We start from the raw sequence: 21,668 nt of genomic DNA, 5'->3' as shown, positions 1-21,668 counted from the left end.
TGGGTGTGACCTGTCAATCAGGGAGATCCTGGACTCCTGCAGGGAACACAGCTTCCAAGCCCTACTCCTGAAACCAGTCAGAAAGTGCTACAGTATCTTCAGTCCCCCTGGTGCTAAATTGATCAGCTTTTTTTAGGATTGAAGAGATGTTATGTCAGCCTAAAGAATGAGGGATACAAAAAACCTCTGCCATTAACCTTGTGGCTGCTGTAAACTTTCTCAGTAGCCCACTCTCACTCTGCAGAGTACACTTCTTTTCCTACCTTTGATAAATATAAAACCTCACTACCTTTTTCGTGAATCTTGTCTAATTCTTTGTTCAGGACCCCAGGGGCCTGGAAAGAGTCTACAGAGCCCCAGAACCTGGCAACAATGCTGGCCCCCAATCCCTAACCTATTGTGATAGCCAACCTGACACCATTTGTGTAAAGTCAAGTAATTCCAGGTGGTCGCCTTCCCCTTCCCCCTTGTGAGTCCTCTCAGTTAATGCATCACAGACCCCTGCATCCTGTGTGAGTTTGCAACTATGTTATCTTTGCTCCCTTGTAAACTGAAGACTCCACACCTGTGTGATATTTTGTTTTAATTAAACTGCGTGAAACTTCCCCTGACCCTCACTAATTTAGCAAAGTTCTGCTCATGTGAAATTCCACTTGTGCTCCCCCTCTCCCTGAGCCTTCCCCAAATAGAAGAGCCCTTAAAAGCACCCTGCAAACTGCCTTTCCTTTGTCCAGAGATTTTCTGGCAAGAGCTGCTCTATAACTCCAGCTATGGTAAGAAAGGACTCTATTTAATTCAGAGTGTGGCACATCTCTATAATCCCAACTCGCCTGGCCCTACAACACTGGAGGCCCCAGCAAGATGGCCACAATGGGTAGACTGGCCTCACTGTGGGCCCTCTCATCTGCAGTGGCAAACTATAGGGGAAGCACCCCCTGAGATGTTCCAGGCCCCAGTATTATCACTGCCAACACTAAGGGGACTGCAGAGATGCCTGAGTCATCCTCCAAATTTTCCAGAGTCCATCTGGTCTGGTCTGAAGGTAAGGAACCTTCTGTTCTGGTGGGAAACAATAGTCCTTGACAAATGCATTCCCTGGGCCCCTCCTAAGGTCAAGACACTGACTGAGGTAGCTCTCTGGTCTGGTCACAAGTCAGCCAATCTGGGGACCCCCACCCCCAGAAGGGATGGGTTTGGAATGTTTTTAGCCTCTGAATGATTGCTGAATGAAAGAATGAATGATAACAGACAGTGTAAACTATAGACTTTTCCCACCATGTCCCATGACAAAGAGGGGAAATTCTCTCCCCTCGGAGTTATAGGATCTGAATGAGGCTGTATTGTGATTCCATGGACATGTCTAAGAAAGGCCAAGTGGGTGCTCTTGCAACAAAATAAATACACCTTAAAGTGTGTACAGTCCTTAAAGTGGCTGAGAGGCCTGCAGCCAGTCGATTGACTGAGTGGTTCCTCCCACAGAGGAACACCCTCTCCCTTTGTCTGTCTCCGCATTGTTCAAGGGTGCACCGCATAAACACTAGGGGATTTTTCTCTATGTCCGGATGCCCCCATCGTCCCTGAACACTCGGTTGTGTCTTCTTTCTCTGAACTGCAGCTGATCTCTTGCCACCGGGACTCCCCTGACTGCTTTCCCGCCAGCTGCCCATCTGTGACAGGTCCCCTCTTCTTTCCAAAGATCTCTGCTGACTCCCTCAGGCTGGGAATTCCCACTCTACTCTCGCATCTCTCTTATTCTCCCTCTGAGTGCCCTTTCTATACCCCTTCTTTTGCCTCATTCCAGCCCTACATGATTTCATCAGGGCCCTGTTGTTTTCCTCCCAGGTTATTGTCATTGTTCTTCTAATTGGCATTTTGTTCCCTCCCTGGCCCTCTGGGCCCTCTGGGCCCATCTGGATTTTGGCTCAAAAAATCCCTTTCCAGCAAAGAGGGGGTGAGCCACTCCCAGTGCCCAGGAGGAGACTTCCAGGCCACTGTATCACTGCCCCCAGTGAAGAGGAGGTGAGCCACTCCCAGCACCCCCATCAAAATGAGAAGGCATGTAAACAAGTCTCAAAACCAGACTTCCAGATCACCTAAAGCAACCCCAAAGGGAAATGAGATGGAACACTGATACTCAACCACCTGGACTCCCTGAACTGGCAATAAAAGAGGATCTGGAAAATAAGAAATCAGAAATAATTTCTCACATAACAGCAGAGATTGTGCCCATAGTGCAAGATGTGATTAATAAATCTACAGAGGACACAGATAAAAAAAAATAAAGGAGCTGAGGAACATGATGGAATCCCAACATAGGAAAGAAATGGAATCCATAAAACAGATGCAAACAGATTTCCAGGAGATTAAAAACTCCATCGAAAGTCTATGCACCAGAATGAGCCAATGTGAGGACAGAATTTCAGATATAGAAGATAAGATTGCAATTAGTGACCAGGAAAAGAAAAATTGCTTTAAAATTGTAAGGGACCATGAGAAATCAAACCAGCAGCTGCTAGATGATGCAAAGAGGAATAACATAAGACTGATTAGCATTAATGAAGAAACAGGAGAGAGTGCAGATGACATAAAAAAAAAACTTCACAGAAGGGATGGCAGAAAACTTCCCAAGCAGGGGAAAAGAACTTGACATAGAGATAAGTGAAGCATATAGGACTCCAACTAGCCTTGATAAAAAAAAAAAACCTACACATATGCATATAATAGTTAAGATTCCAGAAACCCAATAGAACAACAAAATTCTACAAGCAGTTAGACAAAAGAAACAAATCACATACAAAGGAAAGCCCATCAGAATCACAGCAGACTTCTCAACACAAACCCTCAAGGCAAGAAGAGCTTGGAGTGATGTATTCCAAGCTGTAAAGGAAAACAGCCTCCAACCCAGATTGATGTACCCTGCAAAACTATCTTTCAAAATGGATGGAGAAATAAGATACTTTCATGACAAAGAGGACCTTAGTAACTTCATGAATACCAAACCAGCACTCCAAAAAATTTTAGACAATATCCTAGGAAAGGACGATGAGGATCACAACCCCAGAAGCCCAGCAAAATGAATCCATTGGGCATAACAAGAAATTAAATGCACAGGGAGAGAATCCAACAAAAAGAAAAAGTCATAACAATGATGTCAATATGTATCAGTTATAACCATCAATGTTAATGGTCTCAATTCACCAATCAAAAGAAATAGACTGGCAGAATTGATCAAGAAGCAAGATCCAACAATATGCTGCATACAAGAAACACACTTCATTCAAAAGGAAACTGATAGACTGAAAGTTAAAGGGTGGAAAACAATACTCCATGTGACAGGAAACTAAAAAATGGAGGAGTAGCTATCCTCTTCGCAGATCAGTGGATTTCAAACCACAATCTGAAACACTTCTGGAACCAAGAATTTCAGATAAGGGACAGTCAATTTGTATGTACAAATCTATTGTGGACATGTGTTTTCATTCCTCAAGTAAAAACTGAAGAACAGAACTGTTGGTTCTTAACAGCAATACAAGAAATTTCTATATTGTTTTCCAAAATAGTTTTATCATTTTACATTCACATTAGCAGTATTAGAAAGTTCTAACTGGTTCACACCTAACCTGACATTTGTTCTTTTAAAACTTTTGATCTCCCTAATGAGTGTATAATACAATCTTGTTATTGTACTGATTAGTATTTTTCTGTTTCTAGTATTGCACACCTTTCCTTGTGCTATACTGGCTATTTATCATCTTCTGTCTACTTTTTAATTGAGTTGTCTATTAATGAGCTGTAAGAGTTCTTTATATATTCTGGTCATAGATTATATGCATTATAAATATGGTCTATTTAAGGATTTTTCTTAACAATGTCATTTAAAGTTCTAAATTTTGATGGAATCTCATTTATCAATTTTTTTCTTTCATACATCATGTTTTTTGTATCCTAGGAAATTCTTGCCTACCCTAAATTCATGAACATTTTCCCTTATAATTTCTTCTTAAAGTTTTATAGTGTTAGTCTTTCATATTTAGGTTCATAGATCCTTTCAAGTTATTTTTATGTATGGAAATAAAGGGTTGAGGTTAATTTTTTACATATGGATACCAGGTGTTCTAGTACCATTTGCTGAAAACACTATCTTTTCCTCTGCTCTTGAGTTGAGTTTATGTTCTATATAATGTTAATGTTAGATAATCTTTCAAAACTCAGTGGACCATATATGTGTGGTTCTATTTCTAGATTTTCTATTTTATTCCATTGATCTATATGTCTTTCCTTATGCCAACACTGCCTTGATTACTGTAGCTTTAGAGGAAGTCTTAAAATTCTTAAAATTAGGTAATATAAATGTCTTCCAACACTGTTTCTTTTTTTCTTTTTACCTTTCTAGGTCCTTTGTACTCCTACATAACTTTTAAATTTCAATATCCAATTCTTCATTTATAGCAAGTACACATAGACCCGAATTTTTTTTTTTTTTTTTTTTTTTTTGGTACTGGGGATTGAACCCAGGTCCTCAGCTTGCGAGGCAGGTGGTGGAACCACTGAGCTAAATCCCTGGCAAGACCTGAATTTTTATGTATACTTTGTGTTTTCTAATCCTGCTAAATTCAAATACAAGTTCTAGGGGCTCCTAGAGATTTCTTAGTATTTTCTCTGTAGATGATCATTTCATCTACATATAAAGATTTTACTTCTACCTTGGCAATCCTATGCTAATTGTTTCTTTTTATTGCCAGACTATTTTGGTTTGAGCCTATGTTTCAAAATTTAATGGATGGATGAAGAGTAGGCATATCTGCCCTTGTTCCCCACCTTAAGGAGAAAGCATTGTATCTTCTCCATTTATATAAGGCATTTTTGCTGGAAGTATGGAGTACATGGCTTATCTGTTGAGAAGGTTCTGTTCTACTTTAGTCTCCTGATAGCTTTTACCATGAACAGCTGTAGAATTTAGTTCGATACTTTTTCTGTAACTACTGACAGGATCATACGGCTTTTTCCTTTCCTCTGTTAAAATGATGACTTATGGGGGTGGATCTTCCAATGCTGAACCAACACTGCCATCCCTATAATAAAACCATTTTCTACATACTGCCAGATCTGACTTCTAATAGTTTTTGTTAAACAAATTTTTATCTATGTTCATACTTTTTTCTTCTGTTATCTTTATCCAGTTTTAGTACTAGCACAATGTTGATTTCCTAAATTAAGGGGAGAAGTGTTCCTTCTTTTTTCTGCTTTAAATGTTTGATATAATTCATCAGTTAAAATGTATACGAGCCTGTTGTTGTCATATAGGTTTTCAAGCTAGGAATAGACTTTCTTTAATAGGTGCTATTCAAATTTTATATTTCCTCCAGAGTCAGTTTCATTAATTTGTCCTCCAAGGTACTTCTTAGAAGTTGTCGAATTTATTTCAAAAAAGATTTTTGTAATATGCTTTCTATATCTTTTTAAATTCTGTAAAATCTATGGCAATATCCTCTAAATTTTGATATTGTAATTTAAAAAATGTACAATTGAAAAAAAAAATCCCTTTCTTCCCCATACTAGCCCCTCTCTCCTCTTCCTCCTCCACCCTGCAGCTGAGGCTCTCCTGGCTCACTGCAGCCTCCAAGCCCCATGGGCCCAGCTGCCAGTTTTAAGCAAAATTCAGGGCCGAGGGAGGGATGGGGAATGGCCGCCCCTCCTCCCTGTGTCCTGACCTCATGGGGCTGAAAGGCTCCGGCCCATACAAGCCAGGTTCCCAGGAATTGGGTTGCCTGTGCCCTCTGTGCTGCACTGGAGGAAGAGAGGGGTCCCAGCCACCAAGGGAAAAAGGGACCTGCAGTCGCAATTTCTCTGTCTCTCCATCTCTTCTATCCCTCTACTTGTCCCCTTCCCAGGGGACCTTGGAAGGGACTTTTCCCAGAGGTTACCAAAAAACCCCATAAAACTTGGTGGCCACTGGCTTTCCAGTGAGGGTGGCTCTTTTGCCACCAACTCAGGAGGCTTGGAGGTCCAAGGCCTGGGCTGCTGCTGCTGGCCACCTGGGCCTGGATGCAACAGTGCCATCCACCAGGCCCTCAAAGAGCGGAAAGTGGGCTCAGTGGATCATGTGGCCCTGGTCCCCAGTGACTGTCAATTGGGGCAGGCCTGGTTGCTGTGACAGTGGGCAACACTTTAAAATTTTAAAAGCTAAAACAAATTATAAAAGGTTTATAATAAATAAGATGAAAAATAAATATTTAAAAGGCTACAAAGTAAAAGAGACATAATTTTGATACAAAAAGATTTTGTATGTTTGTCTTGTTAAAACGATTATACACACACACACACACACACACACACACACACAACACCAGAAGGCCTACATATGTAGAAATGATATACAAAAGTAATTATCAAGGAAATATATGTTTGCTTCCTGGTTCCAAGTTTTTATAAAAGGTTTGCATTTAGAGGCATAAAGCACTTTTATTCCTTTTGATTCTAATTACAAGAGATTTCTGTTAATTGACCTTCAAAAGTTTTGACTAGTCTTAATTAAAAGGGATGTTATAATTCAAATTGGCCAAATACCTGAGTGCATTCTAGATTTTTTTTTTTTGCATTCTAGTTTTATAAATTCTCTTATGTTTGTCTGTCTTATAGATAAATTGTTATTAAAGACATACCTTCCTTTTTTCCCAGGTTGCTAACTGATCAAAATGACGTCAAAGGTTAATTTTGTTTGTAATGCAAATGCTGTCTATATTCAATAACTCAATATATATATTTTTTATTGGTTACAGATAATTTGTTAATTGTTACAATCTGGTTTTTACAGGTTAAAAAAAGAAAAAAAAACAGTTATTTCTGGTCTTTGTTCACTAATGGGAGCCCCAGTAATTTTCATAGCCTTATCGGAAGACATGCCCCCAGTAAACATTGCTTAAATATGTTATTATAAAATGTTTGTATTGGTTATCATCAAAGGGTTAATATGTTATTGTGATATGTTTATACTGGTCATCTTCCAAAACAAAATTTTTGGTGGAAAAAACAAGGTGTTTTTAAAGGATGCTTTTGGTACCAAGCTACATTATAGGACATCAGGTTTCATATAATTATAATAATTATGACTGCTGCTTTTCTGGTGTACAAAATGTATTCATGTCTTCTGACTGTGCAGGTCTTCCAACATTTTGTTATGGTAATAACCTCCTTATGATCCAGGTATTCGCCTTTCTCTTGTGCTCCAGCTACTTATGGTAAGATGTACATATCAAGCCAACATGAGATAATCAATCAAATAATAGTATTTCTTAAAACTTATGTAATGGGTATGTTATGTGTCACCACACTTGGGATGCTCAGGCTCTGAGCAGGCCAAATGATGTCACATGCTAAAATTAAGGGCTAAATGTTATAAACTTTTAAGGTACATTTATAGGCTGTATCCCCTTTAGATGACCTCCTATTAAAAGATGACAAATAAGGGTTTTTCTATGTGATATTTAATGTCTTGCAATCAAATAGAGGTGTCTGACTAAAAGCTACTGCATGCTAAGATGGATATTAAATGCATTACAAGGATAATGTCATCATGATTGTCATACTAAAATACTATGTGTGGCTCTTGATCTTAAGCTTTTCTATATAATGTATAACTTGTCTTTTAACATTATTCTACAGGGATTCAACTACAAAGACAACCATGGTTGATGAAAATAACAGTCCTCTAATTATACTTTATATTTCAAAAGTGTTTAATGTCCAACAAAATTATAATAGTGATCTTCTCTTCCGGGTGTCCAATAGCTAAAGTTTAGAGACCAAAACTAAAAGGTAGCTTGGCTAAAAGACAGCCAATATTTTGGCCCTGGCTCTTCAAGATCAATAAAGATCTAGAGCCAGGGATTTAGCTCAGTGGTTCCACCGCCTGCCTTGCAAGCTAAGGACCTGAATTCAATCCCCGGTACCAAAAAAAATAAAATAAAATAAAGATCTTGGCCGCAGCCATCAGAGGGGACCCAACTCCGGGAAGCCCAAAGGGTAGATGCCTAAAAACCGGGAGGACGCCTGCCATTAGCCAGAAATCAGTGTGTGTCTACCCCAAGGAGAAAGGACACTGGAATAATAAATGCCCCCATAGACCCTCTGCCAAGGTACTGTCCCTCTCCACATCTGGGGAAAGAGAGGATTCAGACTGAGGGGGCCAGGGCTCCTTCTCTCTTGGGCCCCTGGGAGCCCACGTGAATGCTGAAATAGAGGCCCAACTGGTTCGCTTCCTGGTGGACACTGGCACTGAAAGGTCAATGTTAAAAATCCCCCTGTACAAGCTTTTGTTACAAACTATTCCCATCCAGGGGGCCTCGGGAGCAGTCCAGAACTGCCCTCTCATAAGCAAACAAACAATAAGCTTGGGATCAAAACAAGTTACTCACTCTTTTCTGGTGGTACTGGACTGCCCATTCCCCTTGCTGGGACGAGACCTCCTTCATAAGCCAAGGGCCACTATCTCCTTCACTCCAACCGGCCGAGCCTCAGATGTCACTCTGTTCTTAACCACTGCTCTATCTGAGGAGTATCTCCTCTTGGGAAAGAGAGCCCAGAAGAAACAAGCTCCAAGGGCTTATTTATTGGACAGGCTCCGAGCTGACTAATCCACTGGGTTTGACTGCCCTTCATGCTCCATTGGTAGTTGAACTCTTGTCGACCGCCACGCCTGTGAGAGTTCTACAATATCCCATCTCTCAGAAAGCCAGAAAGGAGATAGCCCCTCACATCAAGAGGTTGCTGGACTTTGAAATATTGACTCCCTGTCAGTCTCCATGGAACACTCCACTCCTGCCGGTACAAAAACCGGGAATGTCAGATTACAGGCAAACCCAGGACTTGAGAAAAGTTCACCGCCAAAGGATAACTCTGCACCCTAACCCATATCCCCTCCTGAGATTGCTGTCTCCTGAGCACCAACTGTATACTGTGCTAGATTTAAAAGATGCCTTTTTCAGTCTGCCTCTTGCCCCAGCTAGCCAGCCCATATTTGCCTTTGAATAGACTGACCCCACTTCCAACGATTCCTGCCAACTCACCTGGACCCGTCTGCCTCAAGGATTCAAGATGCACCCACTCTGTTCGGTGAAGCCTTCCAAAAAGACTTGGTAAGTTTTTGATGTCACCATCCCAACCTCACTTTACTTCCACACGTGGATGACTTGTTGCTAGCTGCTGCCAGTCTTTCAGAATGTCTGCAGGAAACACTGGATCTTCTCCAGTTATGAGTTGGGCTATTGCTTCTCGGCCAAAAAGGCACAGATCTGTGCTTCCCGAGTGTCATACCTGGGGTATGAAATCTCAGAGGGAAAAAAAACTCTGTCTCAGGCCAGGATATGGGCCATTCTCCAGATACCCATGCCAACTACCAAAAAACAGGTACAAAAAATCCCAGGCGCAGCTGGATACTGTCATCTACCCAGGTTTGCAAGATAGTGCAGCCCCTCCATTCTGCCACGGGAGGAGACCAACCACTAAAATGAAAAACAAAAGAAAAAAAGGTGTTCGGGGACCTAAAACAAGCACTCGTATCAGCCCCAGCTCTGGCATTGGCCAATGTCACCAAGCCCTTTCATCTATTCATCAAGGAGGTGAGAAAAATCACCAAAGGAGTCCTAACACAGTCCTTAGGGCCCTGGAAGCACCCAGTAGCCTCCCTCTCTAAAAGATTAGATCCTGTGGCCTCCCGATGGCCTTCATGACTTTGGGCAATAGCTGCCACCCTTTGCTAGTCAAAGAGGCTGCTAAACTGACCCTGGGGCAAGACTTGGTCCTTACCGCCGCCCCAATCAGTAGAGACTGCTCAGAGGGGCTACTAACAGATGGATGTCCAGTGCTCATTTAGCTCAATATCAAAGCCTCTTGCTCAACCAGCCCCACATGATCTTTTCTTCAAATCAGATTTTCAACCCAGCCACGCTAATGCCAGACGATGATCCTGACATTCCGATTCATGACTTCGAGGAGGTGCTAGACCAAACCCAAGGGGGCATGCCCAGATCTGAGGGATGCCCCCCTGGCAGAGGTTGATGCCACTCTCTTCACAGATAAAAACAGTATAATGATAAGCAGGGTGCGGAAAGCAGGAGCTGCAGTGACTACAGTTGACCAAGTTATTTGGGTCTAGACTTTGCCCAAAGGGACTTTGGCACAAAAGGTGGAAACTGATCACTAGCCCAGGCCCTAAAGTGTGGAAAAGATAAAAGGGTAAATGTATATACTGACAGTAGATATGCTTTTGCTACGCTACATGTTCATGCCAATATATACAGAGAGGGGACTTTTAACGGTCACAGGAAAAACCATCAAAAACAAAGAGATCTTGTCTCTCATGGAGGTAGTATGGTTTCCCAAGGAGGTGGCTGTCATGGATATTTGGAGACATCAAAGACACAATACTCCAAAAACAAAACAACAATAAAAAAAGACCAGGCCACCACAGAGGAGGCCCTAAGACCAATTAAACCTTTAGTAATTCTGCCCACCTGTAGGCCCACCTCCTCCTCTGCTCCCAGCCAGTCCCACTTATAACAAAGAAAAAGACAAAAAAAAGCCAGTTGCAAGCAACAAAAAGGACCCCCAAGGGTGGTGGAAGTTTCCAGAGGTGGTATCTACCTCCCCCAGACACTAGAGGGACAACTCATTCAACAGCTACATTCAGTCCCATACCTAGGGGGTTCCAAGATGGCTGAGCTTCTAGATACTGTTTCTGAGCTTCTGAGATACTGTTTCCCAAAATTACAAAAACTGGCCTGCCAGGCCTCTCTTAGGTGCACAGACTGTGTGCGAGTAAATCCTCACCAGGGCCCATCTACACCCCTCAGAATTCAATTCAGAAAAATTAGTCTGGGGAACACTGGAAAGTAAACTTCACAGAGATCAAGCTGCAGGCTGGCAGCTATGGATACCTTCTGATATTCAGAGATACCTTCTCAGGTTGAGTGGAGGTCTATGCTGCTTGGCAGGAAACTGCCACTGTGGTAACAAAAAAAAAAAGCTGCTCCGGGGCCGGGGATTTAGCTCAGTGGTTTTGCTGCCTGCTGCGCAAGCACAAGGACCTGAGTTCGATCCCCAGTACAAAAAAAAAAAAAAAAAAAAAAGCTACTCCAGGAATTGATCCCCAGGTTTGGGTTACCAGTGTCCATCAGATCTGACAATGGCCCTGCCTTTATAGCCTCTATAACTCAGTTAATCAATAGAGCACTGGGTATAAATAAAACTCCACTGTGCCTGCTGACCTCAAAGCTCAGGACAAATAAAACAAATAAATCAGACCCTAAATCAATTTGACCAAATTGATTTTAAAAACTGGTAAAGGGTGAGCCAACCTGCTGCCCTGGCTATCATTCAAATGAGATGCACCCCTTATAAGACAGGCTTTACTCCCTATGAGATTATGTTAAAAAGGCCCCCTTTTCTTGCTCCCGCAAAAGGTGAGATGCTAAAAAAATTTTCTAGGGCTGGGGATTTAGCTCAGTGGTTCCACTGCTTGCCTGGCAAGCGCAATGACCTGAGTTCAATCCCCGGTACCAAAAAAAATTTTAAAAATAAAATAATTTTCTAACCAGTGCCTGTTAAAGTACCTTCAGTCTCTTCAACAGGTCCAGACTTCTGTCTATGCCACCATAGGCACAACGCTACCCTTACCCACCTTTGTGCCCTGCCACTCGTCAAGGCCTCCCAAAAAGAGAGACTCACTCTGCCAGGGAAGGAACCATACACTGTCGTCCTCATCCTGCTTTTCCTCAGGCTCCTGACTGGGCCCTGTGTTCTTAGATAATTAACTTTATGAAACAGCCTATAGCCTCTGTTAAACTGTTATATATAAAAACCTACTCTAATTCCCTACCCACTCAGGAGCCTCGAGATGAGCCAATGCTTTGACATCATACTTAGAGGGATTGGGAATGTAATAGCCAACCTGACTCCACTTGTGTAAAGTCTAGTAATTCTAGGTGGTCGCCTTTCCCTTTCCCCTTGCCAGTCCCCTCAGTTAATGCATGACAGACCTACCACATCCTATGTGAGTTTGCAACTATGTTATCTTCACTACCTTGTAAACAGAAGACTCCACACCTGTGTGATACTTTGTTTTAATTAAGCTGTGTGAAACTTCCCCCAACTCCCACTAATTTAGCAAAGTTCTGCTCCTGTGAAATTCTGCTTGTGCTCCTCCTCTCCCTGAGCCTTCCTCAAATAGAAGAGCCCTGAAAAGGACCCTGCAAACCGCCTTTCCTTTTGTCCAGAGTTTTTCTGGCAAGAGCTGCTCTAGAACTCCAGCTATGGTAAGAAAGGACTCTATTTAATTCAGAGTGTGGTGCATCTCTATAATCCCAACTAGCCTGGCCCTACAACACTATCATCTACATATTTTTCTATGTATTTCCTTTACTTACCACTTTCTAAAAATGCCATTTATTTCTTGGAATTTTTTTTGTCTACCTCTCTAGAATATAAGCTTTTTGAAACCAGGGCCCTTGTCTGGGTTGTTCACTGACATAACCTTGAATCTGGACTATGCCCAGCACATAGTGGGTGCTTATTGAATACTTGCGCCTATCAAAGAAGAGGGCAGGAAAGCCACACACTAAATCACCGAAGATTTCATATGTAAATTCTTTCTGTTCTCCCAAGTGTGCTGACACATCTCATTATAGAAATAGATAAGATTGAAGAAGGTGTTCATCAAGCAAGCAACTTAAGCTGGGGCCCATTACCATACAATACCATGCCTTAATAATGCAGCATGGATATGTATTCTAAAAATTAAATCTAGCAATTAGTACGTGTCCAGAACCTACATTGTTGTTATTGAGGTATGTGTGTATGTATATTAAAAACAGTAAATATAAATGTTTTTAAAATACACTACAAAGTTTGTAAGATGGTTTCAGGAGCTCACTGTTAAAACACTCAAAGGATGCAACCTCTCTCCCCTCCCCCTTAGAGAGAGCTTGATGGGAAGCTAAGTCCTTTATGGATCTGGGCCCTGCACACTTTATCTCCATATCATTCCCAGAGTCTATCACAGGATAAGGTACACAGTACACATCCAGAGAAATTATCCACAGCCTACAGATTATACCCAGGATCATCAGCTACCAGTTCAATTCTCTCCAGGCCCTTGTGGCTCAGGCCTTAACCTGGGCCCTATCCTTGACAACTCTTCATGTCTAATGGATCAGCATATTCTGCTGAAACTACATTCAAATATAGCTTGACATTTCCAGTCAGAGTCATCATCTCCTCTTCCCCAACAACTGCAACACCTCCTAACTGACCTCCCTACTTTTTGATCTCAAATCCTTACCCTCCAGCCTCCACACAGCAACCAAAATGATCTTTTGAGCACAGGAGCCAAACAGTGCTATTCCTCAACTTGAAATCTCCAGGTCCTTCCATGAGGCTTAAGGAATTGAACTCCTTACCAGTGGCTATAGACCCCTCTATAATCTGCTTCTACTCACTTTATAAGGTCTCATGCTCATAACATTCTAGAAGAAGGCTCCTCAAATACTCTAAATTCATTCTAGCCACAGGGTCTTTGCAATTGTTGCTCAGCCTAGAAAAGTCCCTGAGCCCCCACCCTTGGTCTTTGCATTGCTGCTTCTTCATGATGCAGGGCCCTGTTCAAATGTCACCTCTTTGGACAGGCCATCTCTGAGCACCAAAAGGACTTATCACCATCCAAAATTTTTTTAATTTGTTTAGTTCTTTTCGTTTGCTTCTTCTGATAAAGAGTCAGCTCCATGAAGGCAGGAACCTTATCTGTCTTCCCTGATATATCCCCCCAACACCTACAATACTGTCCAGCACATAGTAGGTGTGAGTATTTTCAGTGAATGACTACTAAAATAAATATTAACCAAAAAGATATTGTTTAGTGAATGAATGAACAAAAAGTGGGATCATGTCAGAGAGAGCTTTAGGCAAGAATTTGCAAATTCTGCATTTGTGTCTCTTCCAAAGCACACAGTAAACCTACCTCTCCTTTCTCTAATCTGTGGTTAACACAGAAACTGTTTTGTCTACTCTGCACCAGACTCAGCTGTCTGTGGATCTGTCACCGTCCCCACGAGATACATGAGGGTGGGAATGAGCACCATGTCACTCTCGCTACCCTTCTGCAGTTAACTCAGGGGCCAGCATGGGGCAGTCCCTGACAAATGCCTATTAATTTGAGTAGCTTTCAATTCCCTCCTAGATTCTGAGAGCATCCCTCACCCTGCAATCTACAACCAAATCCAAATCAAATCTCAACATAAAGCAGCTCCCAGTGGCCAAAAATGAAACAATTCAAGCAAAGAAAAACATAATATTATTGAAGTGCAACCATAAACATAGATATCCACGAGTCTACTTAATATAAATGGAATAAGTAAATACATGGCAAAGATAGGAAGTGTTTTCTCATAGAATTCCAACAAATAAATGCTGAATTATCTCCTTAATAAATACTTTAATAGATACTTATTAGGTACAGAAAGAAAACTAGTAGCTTATAGTGAGGAACCTTGAAAGATCCCACCTTCGCCAAGTAATCAAGATGAGCCATCATTAAGAGCTGCCACATAAAGGCGCCCAAAATGCACACCATTGACGTAGTTGTGGGAAACATCGGCTAAATCCAATTTGAGAAATCTTCTACAACTGATACCTTTTAAACAAAGCATTTTAAAAAGACCTCCCCCAAACCAAGCAAAAATTGAAGCACTGTCACAGATAACAGAAGATCTACAGATATGACAAAGTCAAGAGCAGACCAAAATTGGATCCTGGACCAGATCTCACTAAGGACAGAACTGTCCAAGTTTGGGTCATGTGTTTAGATTAGACAACAGTAATGCCAACTTTCTGTTTTCATAATGAACCGTGGTTATTTATGTAAGATGGTACAAAGGGCACTGGGTGAAAGGTGTGGAAAATCTCCTTGCTATAATTTTGCAACCTTTTTGTAAATCTAAAATCCATTCCAATAGAAGGCTTAAAACAGCCATTTAGCCATTCGAACGAGTTTAAATAGCACACACAGTTAACCTTCCCAACACACGTGGAGCGAGGGTAAAAAGAGGCGAAGGTAATAGCCGGTTTCTGGGCCCCATCCATACTGCGCATGCTCAATGGAGACTCCGGGAGGGGGCGGCAGGAAACGCCGGTAAGTACGAATGTGGGCGGGTCCTAGAAAAGAGCCGGAGCACCAGTATTTGAATCTGAGGGCGTGCCGTAGCGCGGAGCCGGAAGCTGCAGTATTTGGGTCTGGGGGCGGGGCCGGAAGCGGCAGTAGGCCCGCGGGGTTGGGTCCAGCGGTTTCTGCGGTGGACTCGACTTTCAGAGCTGACCGGGTCGCTCTGAGAGCTGCCACTAGTGGCCGTCGCCATGTCGTCGATGAGCTCCATCCAGATCCCCAGCCGCCTCCCTCTGCTGCTGACCCACGAGGGTGTGCTGCTGCCCGGCTCCACCATGCGCACCAGCGTGGACACAGCGCGCAACCTGCAGCTGGTGCGGAGCCGTCTGCTCAAAGGCACGTCCCTGCAGAGCACCATCCTGGGCATCATCCCCAACACGCCCGACCCGGCCAGCGACGCGCAGGACCTGCCGCCACTGCACAGGTAGGCCAGGCGCCTGCTCCCGGACCCCGCCGCGGACAGGCTGCTCCGAGCGCGGCCGCTCCGAGCGCCGACGCTCGGTGTTTTCACGGGAAATGGGGATAACATCCATGAGATCCATGAGATCGTTCAGGAAGTAGTGCCTGACACCGGTGAGAACTGTGCTGTTAATTACCAGCTGCTTTTCTTAAGGGGGTCCCTGTCCCCGCCCCCTTCAGTTTTCTAGGCCAGTGATCTTTACTTACCGAGCCTCTCTCCCTGCGTTGCTCTCTCTTCTTTCCTCCCCTTTCCCCTTCCCACCTTGTCCCCACCCCCCTTTCGTCTTTCTTCTTTTTCGTCCTCATTTCCTCCTTCATCCTGTCACGTTTATCGTGGAACTGAGACACTGTATTCTGCAGGGGTTTTTTGTTTTTTGTTTCTTTCCTTTCCTGCGCCATTCCTAACCTGCACCACTTCGTCTTAATTTTTGGGTGCTCTTCTACACTTTTCCTCCTCCCACATTACTTTTTCTTTTTTTCCTTAAAAGGCCTTCCCTGTTCTTATTTTCCTTTGTCTCCCTTTCTGGAACTTTTCCTAACGTCTAACCTTTGCTCCTTCTGTCATACCTTAAAACATTTAGGCCCCAAGCTTACCACTAGATTGTCCTGCGTCATGGTCCTAGCTCTGTGACATTCGGTGAGACCTAACCTATGTCTAGTTCTTCATCTGTAATTTGCAGACTAACAACGTCTATATCTTAGGTGCATCGTGGAGATTAAATTAAGTGTATTTGCACCATGCTTGGTGAATAGCTATACTGTCATTTGAAGTGGTTGTAGAGCCATTGAAATGTGGCTAGTCTAAATTGAGACTCTAGAGTGAGTGACCCATTATTGTGGTTTGTTAAGACCATCTTGAGTTTTAGCACTAAAATTCCTGTGTGCCAAAAAGCCCCTCAGTCCCAGGTAAACTAGGGCAGTTGGTCACTCTGAAGGTGCTGTAAATGTACAATACGCTCCAAATTTTGAAAACTCTTAGCATGAAAAATATTTTGTTGATTAATAAAGTCCAGTATACAGACACCATGTGGGAATGGTAATATTTTGACCATTTGGGGATAAATAACATGTTAACATTTCACCTATTTATGAAATATGAGAAAATGAAAAAAAGGAAACAAAGTCTTTGTAAATAGGGAGGGATGGAGGGGTTGAAGGGAGGGCAGGGGAAGGGGAAAAAAAGAACCAAGAGAGACTATGTAAAGGTGCAAATTTCCAATGATGAATATATCATTATATTGTATACCTAAAATGTACTAATAAAAGGATATGCAGTTTAAAAAAAATTTTCACTTATTTATAACATGGCTACTAAAATCACATATGTGGTCCACATTTTACACTTGATCTTAGCCAAAAGGCCAAGAAGCAATTGTGGGCCACATTTTTTTTTTTGGTACCGGGGATTGAACTTGGGACGTTGTGCTTGTGAGGTGGGTGCCAGAACCACTGAGCTAAATCTCCAGCCCCACTGGGCCACACTTTTATCGGACAATGCTGGCATATAGTATGCTTTCAATAAATATTATTTTCAAATTCACCTCTAAGTTTCTATCTCCTATCTTTAACTGTACTTGAGTTTGAAGATCCTCCTTCCCCTGCATTTATCCTTTATTCTCTTTTTTCTTTTTGTCTGGTCCTGGGGATGGAACCCAGGGGCTCACACAAGCTAGGTGAGCATTCTACCACTTAGCTACATTCTAGCCCTCTCCTTTTTTTTCAAAGGGTTCCTGACTGAGTAGATTTCTGGAAGCTTAAAAAATGCCTTATTAAATCCCTATCTTGACACACACACACACACACACACACACACACACATTTCTTTTTTTTGGTACCAGGGATTGAACTTGGGTCCTTGCGCTTGGGCAGCAGGTGGTGAAACCACTGAGCTAAATCCTCGGCCCCACACACTTGTTTTCACTAAAAATCTTGGGACTGTGTTTGGATGAAAAGCCATACCTTTTCTTCAGTTTCTCAAAGAGACTGATAGCTGCTTAAAAGACAAAAACAAAAAAACCCTCTACAACAGCTTAATATTAGTTCAGATTGTAAAGGCTTCACTTTTATCAAGTGAACAATATTTAGCTCTCATCTGCTTTGGTTACTGCCTGAGTGGAACTGGACAATTTTCAAGTTTCATTACTCTTTGGCAAATTATATTGGATTCTGGTTCCCCTATAATTGACCTGACTCTTTAATCATCTGCTTATTTCTTCCATAATTTTTTTCCTTCTATCCCAGGCAATTAGTTGCTATTGAGGCAAGAATGCTCATGAGTAGAGGGGATATTTTTTTGTTTCTTGTTTTATTTTATGTATGTACTGATGCTCTGTACATCAGTGGATGCTCTGGGTTTAAAAAGTAGAATAGAAAAAACTATGAGAAAAGAAAAAAAATGGAAATGAAATCTATGTAAATAAGGAAGGGTGGAGGGGGTGAAGGGCACACAGGTAATGGGGAAAAAAATAACCAAGATACATCATGTACAGGTACAAACACCCAGTGATAAATGTAAACGAATTGTATACCTAAAATGTACCAATAAAATTAATTTTAAAAAAAGTAGAGTAGGTTGGTAGATTTGTGGTTTGAGTAGCTATCTGTTGGTATTATTCTTGCAAGGTTTTGGAGGGTTTTAAAATTTTTTATGTAAATTTCTCCATAACAACAATAACTAAATTCTCCTGCCTGGAAGTAAACACTAATACAGTGGTACCTTGATTCAAAAACAATTTTGTTTACAAACAGTTTGCTTCACAAACAAAAGCATTTGACAAAAAATTTTTTTTTTGGTAGGGGGGATTGAACTCGGGTCCTTGTGATTGCACAGCAGGCGGTGAAACCACTGAGCTAAATCCCGGGCCAAAATTTTGTTTTTATTTGCAAACTCTGCATCAGGTGACAGACACTACCAAGGCCATCTTCCCTGAACAAACACAAATGTGTCCATCTTTTCCAAAATCGTGGAACAGACTCTGAGATACCATACTCAGATATGTAATTTGACCCTTTTGTATGCTGCTTTTGTTTGAAACATGACTAGTAATGTTAAAATTTAATCATTTCAATTAGAAAATATACAGTGAAATTTCTTCATAGAATTTTGACACTGTGAGAACCCACCAGACCCGATTTAGAAGTACTGTTTGCTACTTGAGTCTGTAGAAGAAAGATTGCACCATATTCCTTGGTAATAGATCCTGAAGTCTTTTTTTCCTTATTGTGGCTTTTAAAACATTTTACTTAAAAAAACTTTAATAGTACAAATACTGAATTATCCAAAGCACTAGTCTGTTTCTGTGCACTCACCTGTTTCTCCCTGGTTCCCTGCTTTTCCAGAGGGCAGAGGTGCCCCAGAGGGGTGGTACCAGGCTCTGCTCTTGTCTCATGTTCTCTGCACACAAGATGATGCAGGTGACTGGGCTCAGTCTGCCAGGAGCTGCAGAAGTAGTCTGTTCCCCCGTGTTCCTTTTTGTGCAGACGTTGACGTCTTTGTCGCACTGCCTTCACTGTTGTGAGCAGCACAATCGTGTCTGTGTGTCAGTGTGCAGGATGTTGCCTGACCGCAGCCTTTTTAAAAAGAAGAGCTTTGCCTTGCCTCCTCAGTGTAGAACTTTGCTTGCTCCTGTGCCACCTCAGGACACCTTGCTCCACATTTCTTTCTCAGCTGAACTGTATTTTCTCCCGAATGACTATTTTCTTAGTGAAAGATGGACAGTAATTTAGCATTCCCTGCAAAGTATCCTATCAGGATGGTCATCCATTCTTTTAACATGGCATTCTTTAGGGTCCAAGGCTTCATTTCCTGACAGTGCTAATCCCTCGATCCTTGTTTGTTTGCTTTCTTATTCATCCGTGAGACTCCAAATTGGCTTCTTTAGCATCTCCCTGACAAAACAGAAGTACTTTAGCATGTACAGCAGATGCGCAGTTTCAAAAATCATCAGTTCAAGAAGATAAGTAGCATGGCACCACTACAAAACTAAGAAGAAACATTGACAGCTTTTTCCCAGAAATGTATAACTTTTCTTTGTTTCCAGGGCTTTGATAGAAGTGCTTCTCTTCATTAAGTTGTAAACTTTATATGTTAAGTAATGGCTGTGCTTTCCAGTGTTTCAGCTATTTAGAAGCTGTGTTAATAAGTTATATATTTTTATACTTTATGGTACAGATTCATGTTGTCCATCATGGTGAGAAAAGAGTAAAATTTATCATTTAAACCTAATTTAGGAACCCTATGCATATTAAATATCCTTGTAGCCATGGGCAACTAGTTTGTTTTTCCTATTCTTGAATCTCAGTTACTTATTTGTAATTAAGGAGATAGTGCTACGTTCCTAATAGGGGCAAAAGGCTGTATAAAATGAAATAATACTTAGGACAGCCTTTTGTAGCTCTGAAGCATTCTAAACCTATTTGCTCGTGGTATTATTCACTAAATGGAGAGTTTAAGACCTTGTGTGTATTAAAATACTGTAATATGTTATAAACTCTGAAAGTATATCCCTGTTAAGACTTTCAAAAATTCTTTGAACTGTAAGAATATCAGAGTACCTGGAGTGTAGATTTGTTAGAGTGACCACCTTGAGGGGAATGCCATTCATTTCAGTTGGATGTGTAAATCTGGATCTGTTGCAAATTCAGAGTGTTGTTTTTGGTCATACCTAACAGTGCCTGTAGTAAAAGAGCAAGAATACTTAGATGACTAATGATATAAAGACTTGTGTATCATGGAAATTAAATATTTTATTTGCTTATCTATTTTTCAGTATAAAACTTGGAGCTCAAAAGACAGTATGACTTATCTAAAATAGCTTTAAATATGGTCTTTTTTTTCACAGTGCTCTTCACCTAAAATGTCTTCACCGATATAATCTGTCTCTAACCATCTACAGTTTCATAGGTCATGTTTTTCTTTAAAAGGATATATTCTAGTCAACTCTGCGATTTCAGGAAAGAGCCAATTAAGACATTTAAAACCTTCATCTCATTAGGAAGAAAGGCCTGCTGTATATCCTGCTTCATCTTGTTCCAGTTTGAAATATCTTCCTTCCACTGTTAACAGAAGTGATGTATTAGCTTTGTAAGAAAGCTCAGTTTTAGTATCACCTTTTATCAGTGACATAGGCCAGATAATTAAATTTATCTCTAATCTGGAAATGTGGGTTTGGTTCATCCTTCCTCTGGTTTCTCCTTGATTTTTACCTTGTAAACCCCCAGGCTGAGGATCCGGTTTCTTGTCTGTAGATGTCTCTGTGTTGTAACAAGCTGTGGGCTCTGTCAGCAAGGAGCACACATTGGTGAATATCATCTGCAATGATTTATAGTCTAAGTTGGTTTCTAATCACTTCAGGTATTACTAATTTTCTCAAGCAATTTGAATTGATTTTCAGGAAATGGGAGATGTAGCTTACTATTGGTTAGTGACTGCAGAATAGTAGCCACAACACATATAAATCAAAATGGTAAGTAAATGCCAAATCATTTCAAGTTTTTAAAGCATGTGATTTTTTTCCTCTTCCAATTAACTTCCTAATTATTTGACTGAAGTTATTATTTGTATCAGTTTTTATCCCCTTTATGCATGATATGACTGAAAGGGTGGTAAGGAAGGATGGACGTAGCTCAGAGTAAGCTGACTGGCATAAGGAAACCAAAGGTTACATATAATCCACAGAATGCATAATTTATAAGGAAGTCATCAAAACTCAATACATAGAAGTAAAAATGCACATGCAGTGAGTGGATGTGATTCACTGTGTTTGAGGTAGACAGGTACAGTATTCTAGTATTACCATTCCCTGGAGCTCTAGACATGTTCAGTTTCTTTTCTTCAGTTACCACCTTTCCTATGTCTGAGGGGAAGGATGTCTAATTTGGCATATGGAAGCATCTTCCGAATGTTCATCTTTATGTTTTCTATAACTTTGGCTTAGTTTGGATGAGACTTCCTTTTGCAAATTAAATTTATATGTGAGTTGATCAAAACATAAAACTT

General features: G+C 41.3%; 2 protein-coding genes and 1 pseudogene across 4 annotated transcripts in view; 1 reads left to right on the top strand and 2 right to left on the bottom strand.

The window, feature by feature from the left end:
- The window catches only part of LOC147821753 (ATP-binding cassette sub-family C member 11-like), a 60,080-nt gene extending 44,948 nt beyond the window's left edge, over nt 1–15,132 (bottom strand). Inside the window, exon 1 of the mRNA XM_087199375.1 lies at nt 15,064–15,132. Within this exon, the coding sequence (XP_087055501.1) occupies nt 15,064–15,132 (69 nt within the window). The remainder of the gene's footprint in view (nt 1–15,063) is intronic.
- A 142-nt stretch (nt 15,133–15,274) lies between these two features.
- Nucleotides 15,275–21,668, top strand: part of Lonp2 (lon peptidase 2, peroxisomal) — a 112,056-nt gene continuing 105,662 nt past the window's right edge. Inside the window, exon 1 of one of the 3 annotated variants that reach the window (XM_004873897.4) lies at nt 15,275–15,635. In XM_004873897.4, coding sequence (XP_004873954.1) covers nt 15,403–15,635 — 233 coding nt within the window. In that variant the 5' untranslated portion in view covers nt 15,275–15,402. The remainder of the gene's footprint in view (nt 15,636–21,668) is intronic. The other 2 variants (XM_087199357.1, XM_087199358.1) reach the window with 2 other exon arrangements.
- Nucleotides 16,933–17,043, bottom strand: LOC147821752 (U2 spliceosomal RNA; annotated as a pseudogene).

Source organism: Heterocephalus glaber, unplaced genomic scaffold, assembly GCF_053883595.1.
Source record: "Heterocephalus glaber isolate CG9 unplaced genomic scaffold, H.glaber_assembly_v1.0 deba00001707, whole genome shotgun sequence".
NCBI classification, from domain to species: Eukaryota; Metazoa; Chordata; class Mammalia; order Rodentia; family Bathyergidae; genus Heterocephalus; species Heterocephalus glaber.
Note: the sequence above shows the minus strand (reverse complement) of the source record. Positions and strands in the feature narration are given on the sequence as shown.